Source organism: Mixophyes fleayi, chromosome 2 (assembly GCF_038048845.1).
Source record: "Mixophyes fleayi isolate aMixFle1 chromosome 2, aMixFle1.hap1, whole genome shotgun sequence".
NCBI lineage: Eukaryota > Metazoa > Chordata > Amphibia > Anura > Limnodynastidae > Mixophyes > Mixophyes fleayi.
Window position 1 is genome coordinate 283,707,784 of NC_134403.1, and position 18,926 is coordinate 283,726,709.

The 18,926-nt window shown below is 39.3% G+C and overlaps 1 protein-coding gene across 1 annotated transcript in view; it reads right to left on the reverse strand.

The window, feature by feature from the left end:
- SYT6 (synaptotagmin 6) overlaps positions 1 to 18,703 on the reverse strand; it is a 149,343-nt gene extending 130,640 nt beyond the window's left edge. The window contains exon 1 of the mRNA XM_075196292.1: positions 18,421 to 18,703. Coding sequence (XP_075052393.1) covers positions 18,421 to 18,590 — 170 coding nt within the window. The 5' untranslated portion in view covers positions 18,591 to 18,703. The remainder of the gene's footprint in view (positions 1 to 18,420) is intronic.
- Between the last annotated feature and the right edge of the window lie 223 nt (positions 18,704 to 18,926).

Here is an 18,926-nt window from a genome sequence, read left to right on the forward strand (position 1 = left end):
CAAACCTCGGCAGGAAAAAAGTTTTTTTTACATGTCTCTGCTTGAAGAAGACTTGTTTTGTTGAACTGTACATCATGATTCTACCTTCCCCAATCATTCGACTTTGGATTTGTTTCATCACTGTTGTACCTCAAAACCCTTGATTTTAGCTTCATACATCACTAGTCTACCTTCTAAAATCCTTTGACTTCAGCTTGTACCTCACTACCATTCCTCCCAAGACTAAACGGCTTAGACAGATGTGGTGTGCCTCTGATAGCTAACCCAATCAAGTGTTTCTTTCCAGGGAACTGCCAGCATCGTAACAGGTCCATTTTAGGATTTAAATCTATGACCCCAACACTGTGAAGCAGCAATACTAATGACTGTGTCATTGTGGTACTGTCATTAGCATTGTGTAATGTGAAATTGACAAAATACATTAGAAGATGGGCAACTAAGGGCTGACATTCTATAAATGGTTCCATGAGTCAATAATAACATAATTATACATCTGTATAGACCACATGTGTACCAGGAATAATATTTCACAACATGTGGGGCAGTGGTTGAAGTCTGCGATAACGGTATACCATACCGCCAATTCTGCAACTGTTGTCATTGTCCCTCCCAATTTGCCTCCTGTCACATCTATGTAATGTGTGGCTGCATGTCCCCCTTCCCCTCCAGCAGTGCGGCCGCACATTACATAGATGTAACAGGCAGCACACTCATCATATGTAGCTTTTGACACTTTAAGCTTTTTGTACCTCTGCTGCTCCCATACTCAGCAGCATTGGAAACTGAATGTATGTGTTCGACCTGGAGCTATGCAAGAGAGACAGGGGAGAAGATGGGGAGACAGCTTAAGAATGGGAACATCAGGGATGCAGCCACCATAAAACACAAGTAGTAATGATGGATGAGAATGCAGAGACATAGATTTTTTTTTCTGGGGGTGGGGGGAGTGGAATCATTTGGGCCCAGAGGGGACAAGTGTTTAAAAAAAAAGAAAAGAAAGAAATTTAAGCCATCATACTCCATTCACTTATATTTTCCATACCCCCAGTTCTAAATTTCCACTTCAACCACTGATGTGGGGTCTGTTACTGAAAGCCCTCTAATTCCACCACTATTTAATTTTCTTTTAATTAGATAATTGTTTCATAAAGAATCACTACATATAACATCCACATTGTTTTCAAAGACAGTCTAATAGTAACATTCAGAAATGTTTGGTAGAACTAAACATATTTTAAATAAAGCTCAGGGTGTATTTTCTTCCTATGCATGGCACAATTCGTGTCTATAAAACAATTAAAGAACAAAGCAGAAAGTGATTTGGAGTGTGTAATGTAAATAGCCTGTCTCAGCAAGATGCAAATATTACATACAATTTAAACATTTTATATTCTGTATTGGTACATAATGTTTCATGAATGTTAAAGATGTCTTTGCACATTGGATCATCTTATGTTTCAGATTTACTACCTTTTATTTATATTGCAACAACACTGCCAAAATAATTGTTATTACAATTTAAACCATCAAAACTTGTTATTTTCTTTGTAGGATGTATATATACTTTTTTATTTATGATTTTCTGTCGAAAATACAGTAATTACATTCTTTTTTGAGCGTTTTAGGAAGATCCTTCTAAGGTTTTTAAAATCATTTAGCTCAATGGCTGCACCAAATAATGTCATTAATTTATATTTCAGAAACAATGCATGGGCAAATAAAATTTGCTGGCCTTGCAAAAAGACCCTGCTGCCTTGAAGGCAATTTGTAGAAAACATAAATAATGCAAAAAGGAAAATACATATTCTTATTGGTTATTTAACAATAGGACACTGAACCTTAGAGCCATGTACTTGATACAAAATTAAAAAGCAAATAAACTGTTAAGAAACACATCAGAACAGCTTACATCAAACTGAAATCACATGCACCAAGGTTTACAGCTAATAAAAGGGAAGATACAACAAAGCAACAACATTTTTTCTTGTGACTGTTGCAAAATTGCAAAGCAAGTAGATATTCTCTGCAAATTAAATGACAAAGTGCAAAATGTTTTCTGTTAGTTCAAATACATTCACAGTTCATTGTCAGTGATCAGTTCTGCAGAGGATTAACTCATAAGCACATGCAGTACTGTTCAGTGAGCCACATACATGTGGATTTATATACATTTAAGTTATGTTTCCTTTTAATGTTATTATTTATTTTTGTATTTAGTTTTACCAATCACTCACCTGTTTTTACCATTAAATATAATGGAGGAGGGTTTTTCAATGTGACGGAGGGAATAAGTGTATGGAGAATATTCACTTATAGGGGTAAATGGATCATACCCTGGTAAGGCAAGTTTGCCTTTACAAGCCATCGCCCGTTTAAATTTTAGCTGCGAAGACGCTGATCTCCCGCGAGATGAAAAAAACGGGGGTATGATACATTTACCCCATAGGGCGTGATGATGAGTTGATCGTACGGGCATTTGCATAGAATAAATTCAGAAAATTTACACTGCCCATGTCCACTAAGAGACCGCATGTGCACATCTGACACTTGTGCCTCCTTACGACTGGAGAGACGGAAGGCGGGAGGGAAAGGACAGTCTAACGTAGGCTGACTACAATAAGGGCATGTTCTCACAAATGCTGCTGAGGCAGACCACAATGGAGATGTATATATACCTGTATCTTTTCCACCTGTTAGAGGGCAGTTGCATATACACACTGATGATGATGATGATGACGATGATGGTGATGATCACCAGCACCAGCTAGCTACTGTCAGGCGCCATCTGGCCTCTTCCTCGGGAGGGCCGACTGTCCTCTCTCTTGGCCGGAGCGCCGGGCGTTCTGCGCATGTGAGTCCCATTGCCTATCAATGGGACGCTATGCTAACCTCTGGCGGCAGCCGATGACAGCCGATGACAGCGCCGCTGCCTCTCTCTTTCATTGGCTGCCTACTGTTTATAAGGCAGTCCCTGTCCTCCCACCTGTGCCAGAGTATTAGGTCTTCCTCCTGCTCCAGCGTTCCTGTGTTATTTGAGTTGCCTGACTCCTCTGCTATTCTTGTGCCCTTATTACCCGGATTGTCTACTCTTTTGGATCTCCCTAGTGTATTGCTGCCTGACTTTTACCGACCCGACTTGGCTGACCCTCCTTCTGGATTTTCCCTTTGTACAACATTGCCAGCAAGTTACCAAACCAGCTCATCTGACTACTCTCATTCTGTGCCTCGTTATATGACTCGGGGAAGGACCGCGACCTGCGTGTATCCTGCAGTGCAGCCCATACCTCCTTGCGGGGGTCCCTGGTGAAAACCAGGGGCACGTTAGATTGCGCACCTTACTTTCAAGTTGTGCCAACATTAGCAAGTACTTCACGTTCAGTTGTGACAAGTAATACATTTCATTTCATGCATTTGCCTATATATTAATTTCAAGCATACACCACAGACATGGCAATAAATATATGTTTTTATTCTCAGCTTGGGGTCCCATTGTACACCTTCCAGTGCCACTGGGATGCTACCCTTCCACCTTGCCAAGATTCATTAGTCTTTTCTTTTAACAGGACTCCTTTAGAGCAGAACTGAAATTGAATCTGAATTGAGTAAAAGTTAAAACAAATGGGTGAACCAATGACTCAGACCCACTCCTATGGGCAGTGCCACTCTCAGAGAGTAAAACCCTTCTAAAGGCATAGCTACCATAGTAGAGGATAATTAAGCTGCCATCAAGGCACCTCACCTACCATATATATATATATATATATATATATATATATATATATATATATATATGTACTTTTGTCAAAACCTCATGTATATATGTTTTTTTTCACCCTTCTACAGTACCCAAGGTTCCTTACAAAAATCTTACTGTGGACCCTTCATATATATGAATACATCACATGCCTCCAGGAGGCATAGAAAAATTGGTTAAAGGTATGGAGATCCCCATTGTTTTAGGTTACGAGCAAATAACTTGTAACAATATTCTAATGTGGATAAGCAGTGAATGCACAGGGGCTGATACAGTGTTGTTGGAAAAATGAACATAAGTCAGGCAAGATACTCTATGCAAACTGGAGAACGTCACACTCTGCATCAGTCCCATAATGTACATTTTTTCCTGGCTTACTTTCTGAAAGCCTTGAATTAATACATACAACTAAAAAACAAAATCTGGATACAATGCACCTGGCTATAGTTAATGAAATTAAAATATATTGTTTCTATGTTTAAAAATGATTAACTTCAAATTCTTATCACACATTTTTTTCTGCTATCTTCAATTGAAAATTGAGCATTATTTATAATGATAACATTTGAAAATGTTTCTAATATATCTACTTGTGAGATGGAGATTTTAGCCAACATATATCAAATGAGAGTGAAATGATAGTAATCTGGGGTCTCACATCCACCTAATTTCCTATTCACTAAGAACATAGCAGATTGCCAGTAATGTTACTCAATGTTACAATACTTTGAGTGGAGATTTTCATAATGAATGCAGGGTACATAGTGCTGAGTAGAAAAATTTACTATATAATTGGAAGACTGAGGGAACAAGTCAGATAAGGCACACAAGATATTTGTGCCTTGGGATAGTGGTTGGATAATGGTTGGATAGGGTACAGATTTTGTTTATATGAAATAATTTCTGATATTTCATGACTTGTCAGAAATTTTTCTGTATGCAAATAAATCAGAAATTGACATGACTTCAGTGTTGGAAATTACTTTTCATCCGAACCTTAAATGAAAATCAAGTTGCAGTTGTACTACAGTTGTACACATACATGTCTGATACAGTCCACAAGTTGACTGTTTCGTGAAAGATTCATTCAAGCCTTGTAAGGGAGAGAGGGAGGAGATACTGTATGTCCAGCAGACAATGTCTGAATGCTATTTTAGGCATTTCCTTTGGAAACTAAAAATAGATGGCAAATCCGAGGATTTACATTAAAAGTAAAATTAAGTAATCTACAATTTGTATGTAGACCTAAACAAAGTTACATAATTGTAATTACCACTCTCACCGTCATCAGTTGTGTTCAATTAAAACCAGGGATCGAAGTGAAAATTTAGAAGAGGCGGTATGGAAAATGTAAGTGAATGAGATTTGATAGTTTTATAATCAAAGCAGTAGGAGAAGAAAACTAGAAAACTATTAAACGCTATATTGTCAACATATGTATTTATAGAGGAACCTAGTAGAAAAACATTTGAGTGCTTAGTATTTTTTCATGTTCTGTATTATTTATTTTGGAACAATTCCAAGGTATGGGTGGCATGTTGGTTAGCATTGCTGACTCACATCACTAGGGCAATGTGTTAAATTCTGAATAGCACACTGTGTGGAGTTGTCACACTCTCCCTGTGTTTGCATAGGCCTCCTCTGCCTTCTCCGGTTTCTTTCCACAGTCCAAAAACAAACCGGTGGATTAATATTAGTGTGTGTATTAATTTAAATTGTAAGCTCCACTGGGACAGGGGCTGACGTGTATGATTTAGCATTCTCTGTAAAGTGCTGTCCCAGTCCACATTTGGGCATGGAATTTTGCCCATTCCCCTATCATTTCTGTTCTGGTCAGATTGTTTGCTTATTATATTTTAACCACACCACAGACCAGAATGGATTGGAACCATAATTGTCCTTGCTCCATTTTTAGACTATAAATTCAGCTAAATACAGAATTTACAAGCAGTGTGGAATACTATTCCACAGCATGGCAAGGTAAAGCTAAATAACCTGCTTTTTGCTTGTGTGGAATGCCTTAGTAGTCCAGTGCCCCACCCCAAGCCCTTAAAGGAGCAGCAGCTTTCTGTGTAGGAACCGTCTGGCTGCTGCCCCTATATGTGAGTGGCAGTAACACTCAGTGTGGGGGTGCCACAGTGAAAATAAAAACATTCAGTGTTTTAGGCACCTTATAAACCTTAGTGCCCTAGGTGATGGCCTAGGTTCGCCTAGTGGTAGTGCTGGCTCAGAGTTTTACTATTGGTACTAAAAGACAGTATATTAACACTACTTGTGTTATAGGAACCATCCAAACTTACCCTATTAAGAAAAAATAATTATTGTGGCAAAAGAATTTGGTAAAAAAATGGGTCTTGGGAAAACTAGAAACACAGAATCATAGAATTTGACGGCAGATAAGAACTGTTTGGCTTATCTAGTCTGCCCATTGTTTTATTACCTATGATAACCTCAAACCCTATTTGATCTCTCATTCTTCATAAACATATTCTTATGTCTATCCCAAACATGTTTTCCACTTATCCACTACCCTTTCCGTAAAGAAGTTTTTCCTCAAATTTCCTCTGAACCTACTTCCCTCCAGTTTCAGTGCATGTCCTCGTGTTCTAGTACTTCTCTTCCTTTGAACAATGTTTCCCTCATGTACCTTATTAAAACCCTTGATATATTTGAACGTTTCTATCATGTCCCCCCTTTTCCTTCTCTGCTCCAAACTATACATGTTAAGATGTTTTAGTCTTTCCGGGAAAGTTTTGTGCTGTAGGCCATGCACCATTTTAGTTGTCCTTCTTTGTAAGTCTCTAATGTATGGCCTCCAGAACTAAACAATCTAGATGAAGCCGTACCGATGACCTATACAGTGGTATTATTACTTCTGTATTTCTGCTACTGATTCCTCCCCCTATGCAACCAAGCATCTGACTTGCATTCCTCAATGCTTTGTTGCATTGCTTAACTGCCTTTAAGTCACCTGAAATAGAGAATTCTAGATCCCTTTCTTTCTCTGTAGTTTCCATTATAGTGCCATTAATAATATATTTAGCCTTTGTGTTTGTGAGACCCAAGTGCAGGATTTTGCAATTTATGGCATTAAACAGTAATTGCCACTCTCTTGACCATTCCTCTAGTCTACCTAGATCCTTGGTCATTTGTTTTACCCTCCCTGGTGTGTCTACCCTGTTGCATATCTTTGTGTCATCTGCAAAAAGGCATACTTTCCCTTCAATACCATTTGCAATGTCTTCAATAAAGATATTAAAAAAAACCCTGGTACAGATCCTTGGGGTACTCCACTGGCAACCTTTCCCTTTTCCTTGTGAATGTACTCCATTTACTATAACTCTCTGATTTCTATCCTGCAACAAGATCGTATCCATTAAATCATCTTGGAATCCAATCCCAAGCTTTCTAGTTTATTTAACAGTCTGCAATGTGCGACAGTGTCAAAAGCCTTACTAAAATCTAGATAAGTGACATCTACAGCCCCTCTTTGATGTATTACTTTAGTCACCCAGTCAAAAAAGTCAATAAGATTTGTTTGACATGATCTTCCCCCAGTAAATCCATGCTGTTTGGGATCCTGTAAGTTATTGGATTTTAGATATTCTACAAGTCTTTCTTTTAAGAATGTTTCCATCATCTTCCTTGCTTCCACTTTTGTGCAGTGAAACTACATTTGCTCTTTTCCAGTCCTCTGGAATTACTCCTTTAGCTAGTGACTGATTGAATAATTCTGTTAATGCTGTTACCAACACCCTTTAAGCTGTTTTAGTATCCTTGGATGTATCCCCTCTGGCCCCATTGATTTATCCACTTTCAGTTTTGAGAGCTCTGTTAGGACCTTCTCCTCTGTAAATGTACTTGTATCTATCTTATTGTTATAAGTATACTTGCAATTTAACTGTGGTCCCTTCCCCTGCTCTTTCTATAATGAACACTGAGCAAAAATAATTATTAAGATGATCTGCTATTACCTTGTCTCCCTCAACAAGACTCTCACTCTCTGTCTTTAGTCTTATTATTCCTCCTTTTGTTTTTCTCCTTTCAGTTATATACCTAAAAAAAGTTTTACCCCCCTTTACCTACTGAATGGGCTCTTCAGCTTGTGCCTTTGCACATCTGATTACCTTCTTCTGTCTAGCAAGATACACCTCATTGTCTTCATTATTCTGAGTCTGCTTATATTTCCTAAATATCATCTTTTTTTCTTTCACAATACTTGCTACTTCTTTTGCAAACTATACTGACTTCCTTTTCCTTGTATTTTTCTTAACCCTTTTGACCAATGGAAGCCCTGGGTACAGGTGAGATGAGAGTGGTATAAGAATAGATAATCTTCACTAAGACAACTCACTTAGAGTTGGAAGTATGTCAATGTTTTGCTTAAGATATGCATTGTGTACTGTGTATGCGTACCATCAATTTGTATGCATATGTAGACTTTTGTATATCATTGTCTTGCATCCAGTTATGACTGTAGAAGCGTATTCACCCCTCCAGCTAATTCATTAGCGTGGAGTCTATCTTATATACTATATAAAGTTGTGGATATCTATTCACATTACTTGATTGACATTTACATTTAGACTATTTCAGGAAGAATAATTCCCATTTGAATTTTATGGAGGTAAACAACAGATGTGGAGTTTTTTTTACTGTATTACATATTATATTGAAAATGCGACTTACACATTTATTAATAACTGTCCAGGCAATATTTTCTCTTGTGTATATGATACTTCTTTACATTGAAAAAAAAAGAGAGTAACTCTACTAACATTTACTACTATCACTGTCAAACCACATCTTTACACTATCTTTGGGTGTAAAATTACACACTTGTACTCTTGATACCCGTCTGCTGCCAATGCTACTGTTTTTGAGCTGGTGATGTGATACACCCGTATCAACATATACATGTGCGTCTTTTCAGTGTGCAGTGATTCCAACTCTAAATTAGCCCCTAAGTCTGCAATAAACACAAACTGCTATGATCGTGATCACTTTTTACTCTATATTGTGTTTTATGTTCAAGTGCATGCTGAAAGCAGATCAATAGTGCTACTGCTGTCCCTGCAAGGAGATCTTTTGGGTGCGTCACTAAACTATAAATGCTACAAAATGGACTTTTGGCTTAATTGCTAAATGCATATCCGATTTTGACACTCGCAAGGCAGCCATAATTTACAGATCTGATCATTCGTCAATGACTGGCAAGGAGGGCAGGAAGGCTGTTGCCCAATGAAACACCATTTATTTTTTATTATTATTATTATTATTATTATAATTATTTTATTTCCAAAAATAAGAGGCTGGCAGACGTTATTTCCGTGCTTCATAGTAAACTCAGCAGTGTAGTGTCGGTATAGGCTCTTCCTGACTGTTTACTAGACCCCGGTGTAGTGACCAGTGTTTCATGTGACATAGTAGTCATGTCTATACTTATCCTGTTTAAGGACAAAGCTGCTCAGACCATTATTGCCTATCTCTACATTTCTAGCCATATATACTTTTAGGTGGTTCTATGATGTAATTGCCCACCTGATCATAACTGGCTTAACTGTATTCAGGCTAGTTCCACGGTTCCCAAAGTGTGCACCTTGACTCCCAGGGGAGCTGCGGTGCTGTCACAGGGGTGCCGTGGCCAGGAAGAAAAAAACAAAAAAACTTACCAATCCGGCGGCGCCTGGGACCCAGCATCCTCCTCCCTCCTCGCTTCTCACTGAATGTCGGGCGTGACGTCATCACGCCCGACATTCAGTGACAAGCGGAAGGAGAGAGGATGCTGGGTCCCGGGCGCTGCCGGATTGGTAAGTTTTTTTTCTTCCTGTGACAGCGCCGTGGCTCCCCTGGGAGCAGTGCACACTTTGGGAACCATGGACCTAGGTTGAATACAGTTAAGCCAGTTATGATGCACGGCCGGATTGGTAAGAAAACAGAAAAAAAGAAATAAGAAATAGAAGAAAGAAGGTCAAGTATGGTAAATAAAGAAACGGAGGGGAATGTTGATAGGAAACAGCAATGGAGGGGCAAAAGAATGAAGGAGGGGCAGAGCGAGGATGCAGAGCAAGGATGCAGAGGGGGCAGAGTGAGGATACAGAGGGGGCAGAGTGAGGATGCAGAGGGGGCAGAGTGAGTGGATGCAGGGGCACAGAGTGGGTGGATGCAGAGGGCACAGAGTGAGTGGATCCAGAGGGCACAGAATGTGTGGATCCAGAGGGCACAGAGAGTGTGGATGCAGAGGGCACAGAGTGAGTGGATCCAGAGGGCACAGAGTGAGTGGATGCAGAGGGCACAGAATGTGTGGATCCAGAGGGCACAGAGAGTGTGGATGCAGAGGGCACAGAGTGAGTGGATGCAGAGGGCACAGAGTGTGTGGATGCAGAGGGCACAGAGTGTGTGGTTGCGAAGGGCACAGAGTGTGTGGATAAAGGAGGGCACAGAGTGTGTGGATGAAGGAGGGCACAAAGTGTGTGGGGATGAAGAAGGGCACAGTGTGTGTGGATGAAGGGGGCACAGTGTGTGTGGAGGAAGGGGGCACAGAGTGAGTTAGCTGTAAATTATTCTTTGACAGAAATATAATTGAAAAAAATATAAAAAAATATTCTTTTCCCTTGTATTTATGTGTATTATTTTTGCATAAAACTAAATAAGTATTTCACTCCTGACCTAAATACTTATTACGTTTCTTTGGGTACTTATAAAATGGGACTGCTCGGTAATTATTTTAGAGGGGTGCCTTAAAAAAATTATGGAGATTCTAAGGGTGCCGTGAGCTGCAAAAGTTTGGGAACCACTGGGCTAGTTAATAACACTACACACAGAAGCACAAATGATCATTAGCTAAACAGATTTTCCACTATACATGGTCAAAATCCAGTGACCCTTTCATTGGTTAGAATGATTGTTGGTGGTTGTTTGGGACCCACAATGCCAAAATGTGGGCAGCTCACAAGTACATTCAGTATGTGATCTATCAGAATGTGCCAGCCTACAATAAATAATCATATAACTGTTATTATGTAACCAAGAAAAGTTTCAAAAGGCATGACACAGGTGTTGCATTCTTTAAACCAATAGCAAGAAAGTAGCATTATCTTGATCTCTTTATATTCAGTTCTTGATATGAGATGAAAAGTTAATATTTAGTGGTATATTTACTAAACTGCGGGTTTGAAAAGGCGGAGATGTTGCCTATAGCGACCAATCAGATTTAGCTATCATTTTGTAGAATGTACTAAATAAATGATTGCTATAATCTGATTGGTTGCTATAGGCAACATCTCCACTTTTTCAAACCCACAGTTTAGTAAATATATCCTTAGGGTAAATAACTATAATCCCTACCAAGACAAGTTTAAAATTTCAGCAAAAAAATCTAATTCATATTAAGAAACATGATAGATTTTGTATTGTTGATATGTTAGACTTGTCGTAAAATGATTCACTTTTATGTCAGAATATTACAGTATCAATGCTCTTCATTATAAAACATATAATTATGGTAGATCTGCAAATAAATGTGAGCAGTGTGGGCATCTACATCTAACACTAATGAGACATGGTGAGTAAGTCAAGAAGTTCGGTTTTAAAAAGATAAAATACCACATGCTTCACAGGATAAATGTAATTACCTAATGTGTTTTATAATGTGCCTTAAAGTAGCAATCCCATGAAAAATTGTGGTGCTTTATTTAATCATCAATCACTGTGACAGGCCATAAGAAGAATCTTGATTTTTACCGCATTTCTGTGGCTTCTTTCTTCAGGCTGCTGTTAATGATTTATAATTCTGCACAGTGCTATGGACTACCATGGCGACCACAGTCCTAGGACACAATGCAGTGACAAGAGAGGCTTTGGAATTCCCCTCTGAGCTCTTTCTGCTCTGTGTACTTTATAATCATCTCCCTCATTCTCCACTCTCTGTCTTCACATGACATGCTGAGAACTGTGGGCCTGTGAGTCACTAGCAGCCATATATTGCACCCTTCAGAGACTTTTTGAAAGGGAGATAATGATTTGTAGGAGGACAGCTAAGAAAGAATGTCAATGTCAATCAGATGCATACTTAAAGCTACTTATGCTATTGAAAGAAAATATAAACCTTCTATGTGGGATTGATGCTTTAATGTACCTAATTTAATATGCTTCATTAAAGTGATCACTTGTCTCACTAGAATAATGACCAGTAATCGGTAAACTGTCAGACAGTGCACTCTGGGAGAGATATTTAAATAAGCTGATCCAAGAGGAGAAGGAACTTCTGTAAATGTGAGTCAATGTTCCACCCACTATTTATCGGTAGGTGAGAGGAACACAATTATCAAAACTGTTCCATGGAATGTTTGCCTCATTCTGCTTTTAGGTGTTGAATTTCACATGTTTCCCTGAAGGAATTTGGCCTTAAGTGTCCACCATACAATCCTCCCAATCAATGCTGTTTACCCAGGAATCTGCTTTGATTTTTTTTTTGACCAGCCTTCCTCCGAACGGCACTTCAGAGCAGAATGAATTGACACTGTCACTACAGTTCTTTTTATAGAATTCCACAAAACGCGGAATTGAAAAATAAAGTGAAGATTGGCCAATCAGAGTAATGGCATATAAAAATTGGGACTCAAGAATAGTGCCCCTATTACTTCACACCTCTGTGAAATTGTCTGTTATGCTATGAAATTCTATTTGAACAAAAATATGCTATGACTTTGTCTCTACTCACAGGGCTGCTATGTAAATTGAATTAATCCTTAGGCTTATATGAATATAACTGATAACTTATTTTTGTTAGTATATATTTGTCCACCAGGTGGCAGTGTAACATACTGCAAAAACATAATCTAATGTTAAACCACTCTATTTAAATAGAACACATTTCTTTTGATTAATGAAAAACAAAGAAAAAACATGATACTACTGAACTACAAGTTGTAATGTTGAAAGATACAGCAATACTGTATTATTGTGTTTCTGCTGTGTATATTATGGAACATCAGTGAGGTCACATTAAAACATGCATATACACTAACACTACAAATTAACTGATAACACATTGAAATTGGGTGGCACAACCGTTGCCAACTTATTCTATTTTATTAACTAAATTTGTGTTGCATCTCCATATATATATCATCAGCATGGATCTTTGCACAGTTAAAAATAAAGAATTAAGAAAAGCAAAAAAATAAATAAAACAATGTGAGCCAACATTTCCCCCAAAGCGTTTCAAGCACCAACATTCATATCCTGAGTTGATTATCACTAATGCAGAGGAGCCGATACTAGCACAAGACTATGACATTGAGACCCCATGTGGGGTCTATATGCAAATAACCAATTATATAATCAGATTGGCTTTCTGACACTCTAACCAATCAGAGTGATACCATTTTGGATTGGTTATTAATGGTTTTCTTTCTGTTTTTCTTTTTAATTTCTTACATTTATTTTTTTAATATACATTAAAACATATACATTTAAACGCCAGTCATTATCATCAAGCTGCTGCTGTTGACTGCAGTCTCTAATATGCAGCCACATTAAGATATGCTTTAGGTGTATCTTGAAGCACTTTTAAATGTATCTTTATGCAGACACATTCCAACATACTATACTGATATCCATGTGTCTTAAGATAACATATTACATATATGTTTTGGACACAAATACATTCAACTTGGTGTCCATGTATGCACATCTGAACATATCTTTGGTTTTACACTATAATTAATTAGTGTTTGCAATTATAAAAACCTGTATTTTAAAAATAATGGATTCTCATTTAATAAGGCTCAATAACACTACTAGGCACATGTCTTGTATTCCTTACTTATCAATGAGATACAAGAGGACATACAAAGTATTACATAGGTATTGAAACGGTTAAGCTGCTAATCTATGAAGTGCTGTGCTTGGGATTTTAAAAGCAGATTCCAGGAGACATTCAATTAAAATGTTGAAGAGATTAGAAAACCAACTTGTTTAGGAATCGTTGAGCAGAGAAAATGTCACTTTCACTTGTGCACATTGCTTGAATCTACCTGACAGACAATGTGATGGCACCTAATGTTATCTGACAGCTTTCCCCAGGTCTAATATTACTACATTCTCCCTGGGACCTAACTAAATTAATATGACTGTAAGCATGTCGACAGGTCAAGTTGCTATGAATACAAGACAATAGTGACGTGCCCACTATTGGACTTTTAAAGCAGGGGTTATGGTGCAACATTGTATTTTGATATTTATAGATGGATAGAGAAAAATTGCAGTTGGATGAATGAGAAACAATAAATATTTATGTCTAGCTAGCAGCAGTCACAATAAAGCCATATGTACTGCCCCTGCACGCTTAGAACAATATGAGCAGAAAGCCTAGTAAAATCTTCTTGCAAATGTAATTATAATGAAGAATATCATACTAAAGCTCAATAAAAATGTTTATAAATAAGAGCAATTTGTAACATGTTTATAAATACAGGGGCAAACGCAGGATTTGTAGAGGGGGGTTTCCACACCATGCCGCCAGTGGGCGTGACCAGCATTCATGGGGGAGTGGCTATAATTTTAGACAGTGCTTGGCTGCTCTCCAACTCTTCCTATCCCCATAATATATATGGGCAATGCTGCGTGCACTACTGCTAGGTGCATGAAGCTCTCCTTTTTCAAGCAGAGCTCTGTAAAGTGGGGGCAAGGTCCAGCCACCTTAATTATACAGTGCCCCAGGTTTGGAGGGGGTTTCCAGGCACTTGGAAACCCCCCTCTCGGTTTGCCTATGAAATATATTGTGAAGTCATGGCCAGAAAGACTCTGGAAGGGAAAACTATTCTAGTGTCCAATTACTGGTAAAATGCACATTTCTTATTTCTAAATGACACTTGGTAGAAGTTGGGGTCATGGAGGGCTGTGGCAATGCCTAGGAAGAGAGGGAAGCAGAAGTGGTCTAAGCCGGCAAAAAAATCTAATCTAGACCTCCTCATCATTTCCTCCACTTGGTCAGACAGACTATCTAATCCCAGAGGGACACTGTGTGCAAAGAAGCAGGTTGAGGAGGTTATGAGTAAATGCATCCTTAAACTTTAAAGCATGTATAGGGTGAAAGGCTAGCATAGAATTAGGCCTCAAATTGTCTTAGCTGTAGAATAAAATCAAGACTAGAGTAGGGTTTGGACAAGTGTTGGAGGAAGGGTGGATGATTTGACGGAAAAAAAGGAAGAAAGACAAATGGAGAACAAATTGCTTTTATGATATAATCCTTATAGTTAAATGATATTTTATACTTATGCTATACAAGTTGCACTTTGACAGTGAAGAAAATGTCCATGCACATTCCGAGCAATGTAATAAAACATTTCACATACTTAAAATTGCCATCATCAATAAAGATAGTCCCCGAGCTCCTACACTTTCATGATTAATATGTGCTATATATGAAGCTAAACTGAGCATTAGTTAGTAGGAATAATGTGTACAGTGGACCTGTATCGATTTTTCTTTATTTGGTGCCAGTTTTTCTTTATTTGGCTCCAGCATCAGTGTATTTTCGTTAATTGCATTCTTTAAAGAACTTTTTTTGTTTTATTACCACACAATGTTTAGATGTCAGGTCACCATTAATCCCCCAAAAATCAGGTGACAAGCTGCAGCTAACTGATCTACTGAGGGGGCTTGGCCTAGACAAAATGACCTGTTTCTGAAAACTCCTTGTGAGGGAGGGTGCAAGCACCTTCTCAGGGAATAAGCCAGCTGTACAAGAAAGGTATGAGGACACAGTGTTTGAAGGCATGGCAATATTCTGAAGCCACCACGAGACAACAAATAGCTGAACATTTAAGAGGTCCTCCTATAGAATCGGTCCAGTGAACCAACATGCAAGTGCTCAAGGCTACAAGGAAACCTTAGAAGATGAATATGGATCCATGGAGGTAGCAGTTGCTTTACTGTATCAGCTGAGAGCAACTTGCTAAGAGCTAGGTGAGAAGTTATCTGACTGTCTGTACTGGCCTGACAAGCTCTTGTATCTCATAGTAGCTAAAGGAGAATTTTTTTCTTCACCAGTATAGAATGGCACAACTACTCAGAGGATCATTAATCCATCATCTTGTGGTACAGAGACTATGCTTCACTGAGCAGAAAAGGAAGCCAATCCCAATCCTTGCTCTGATAAGGGTGATAAGACTAGAGGAGGTTTGCTGAAGCTCAAGAGAAGTTGCTGAAAAGGGCAACTGTAGTAACTCCCAAGATGGAGGGGTTCAACTTGGAAGATTAATTATTCAAACTGATCCAGGGGAAGCAAATAGCCAATTTTAGATCAGGAGAGACTGTTGAAAAGCCTATGAAATGGCCTAATGATAGCCCCCAGTAGTTTGGTGGGTCCGGCTCCGCATGTATCTGCACATATCAAAGGACAACTAAGTCGAGAACTTGAGGTTAATATCCAGTAGTCAGGATACATAGATCTCCTACGTCACTATATGCCATGTTCATGTTGAATATTAATCGGCTCCATAAAAGATGCAGAATTTGATATTTGGTACTAATTATTGGAATATAGTAATGGCACATATAAAGGCCCCACTGATGCAAAATCCTATACCTATCCCACATATGTTGCCCAGAAGAGTTTTACACTTGCTACCTACTTACATCTGAATTTTCCAAAATCTTTTTTTCTTATCTCTCATCATTCCTCCTCCATCATTAGGCCTGTCACAACTTCTCCCCTGCATGCTCTCTGAAACATGGTCCCTTTTGTCTCTGATGTGTTTTCCCCTCATTCCTGCCAATCTTGGCTGTTGTCTTGTTCCACCTTTCCTTGAATCTTGTGAACCTTCCTCTTTATCTTTCTACCTTTGTTAACCATGTAGAGATCCTCCCCCACCCCTCCCGGTTTGCTCCTGTCCCTTCAGTACTTTACTTCTTCTCTCTTCTTTTCTTCTTCTGAACAGCACCTGGTCCCAGAGACTGGTGCAGAAAGGCTCCCGGCTTGCTTATGCATTGCAGATGTACTTAAGAGACCTGGGAGCCTTTCGGCAACAGTCAAGGAACAGGTACACCACCAGGGATGTTGAGGCTGACTTGGCCCCATCCCCCTAGGATAGTGGGATCAGTGAGCCTGTCTAACCCTGCAGGATGATTCCAGGAGTGCCCCAGCTGTCTACTGCTCATCCTGTTTTTTTGCTGTTATTCTAGGTTCATGTTTTGATATTGTTGTTGCTCCCTTCACATTGCCATCTGGTTCAAAGAATCCTAGAACTTTCCAGAGTTGGTCAGTGTTCTACTGCATGTGTGAGTAACCTGCCTATTATTGCACTGCACTACACCCAGAGCTATTTGCCATGCATTGCCCTATGCTGCTGGGACCACAACGCCCTCACCTAACCCTGCCACACATTTACTATTCATTACCATCTAGGGACTAATGTTTCCCTTTCCACTACATCTACTCCATTTGTATAGGAACAGTGTATTCTTACAGTGTGCTGAATCTCATGTTACCCCACACATTGAACATACTGCCTGCTGTTACAGAAACTCCCCTCGCATCAGACAATATCGGGACAATCACTCTTTCACTCATTGTTTTCTGCATGTTCTAAAGTATCCACTTAGCAGAGACATTCTCAAATACTGCATTAACTTAACCTGATACAACTTGTGGGTTGCTATTATTACATTGCATTTGTACAATTATCACTGCATTATTGTCTTTGCATGTGTATTATTAAAGCATTAAGAGTCAATGCCCTTGTCCATTACTCAGGGGCAGGGGAGCAAATGTCCCGCAGGCCGGTCCCATAGTGGGCTACCGGTCCCATAGTAGGCTACCTTGGGCTGGGTCACTGGGCCACCTGCATTTTTTTTCCTTAAAATGTTCCTAACAGGCTGCTGAGTCAAGTGCTGCCCCTCCCCCTCCTGGGGGGCTAAAATTTGCCATCCCTCCCCTGCCATTACTTTTGTATTGTATTATTTAATGTGCATCTTACTCCAAGTGTTTGTTCCACTATACCCAACCCATAAAATCTTACAGTTATGCTGCTCAGTATCTTTGCTTAATTGACTTTGCAAAAAATAATTTGCAGACACCACCCACTAGTACCAAGGTGTCAGACCACAGGTTAGAAGGCATTTATTTTAATAAACATGTCAAGTGTATGTGCGCTCCTGGGTGTTTTTAAGAGGTAAGTATAAGTTTCTGAGTCAACTCCTGGTGAACCCTGTAAGGACCCTCAACCTCATGAGTCAATGTCACTTGGGTAGACGCACTGTGTTGAGAAGAAAACCCGGAAAAGGTGAGACAAGTTTAACAAGTTTGACAATGCCCCTGATGCAGGGTGCAGGGGGTAGACTTACTATCTCTTCTACACAACAGAAGTTTAACTAATGAACCCACATATAATGTCGACATTGCTGGCTCAAATTGCCTACTGTGGCTATTGTCATAGTCAAGAATAGTTTACGGATAAATATATGATTGAATTTTTTTTTTGTCTAGGCCTAAACTTATCTACTATTGAAGATAACAGCGTGATTATACTAAGGACTTGGCATATGCTATGTTTGATGGGTTAGGAACAAATTTGTTGGTATAATTTTTTAGAATTCACAGTTATCAGTTTGAGACAACAAATGAAGTATGTCCCTACTAAATGAATGAAAAAGCTAACCTGGTTGAAGAAGCTGGTTCAGTTGCTTGCCTCTGTATCCTCGTGCGACGCATGATGTGCTCTTTCATGGACATCTGGACCTCTGCTGGTATATCTGGTGAGGTGTGGCTGATTTTAACTGCTGCCTCCAGGAAACCAAAGTTGCTTGCGTAATTCAGCTTGTCTGCCATGGCTTCTTTATCACTGGTGACCCCACTGAAGGTCGAGACACTCTGCGGTGCAGCCGGGTTAGATGACACTGCCTTGTTCCTCCAGGGCACCCACCACAGCTTCCAAAAGAGAAACAGAAATACTGCCACCAGGGCCAGCCCACACACAATAACTATCACTGCAAGGAGGCTGACGGACAGGTCTACAGGAGCAGAAAAGTAGGAAGTGACATTGACAAAGAGGAGGGAGAGGACATGAGACAACATCGGGTAAGCAGAGAGACAAAGGGGGAGAAAAAAAAAGAATGGTTGTGAGAAAAGCGTCAAGGTTTGAAGAAAACAAAATGATGACAAAAC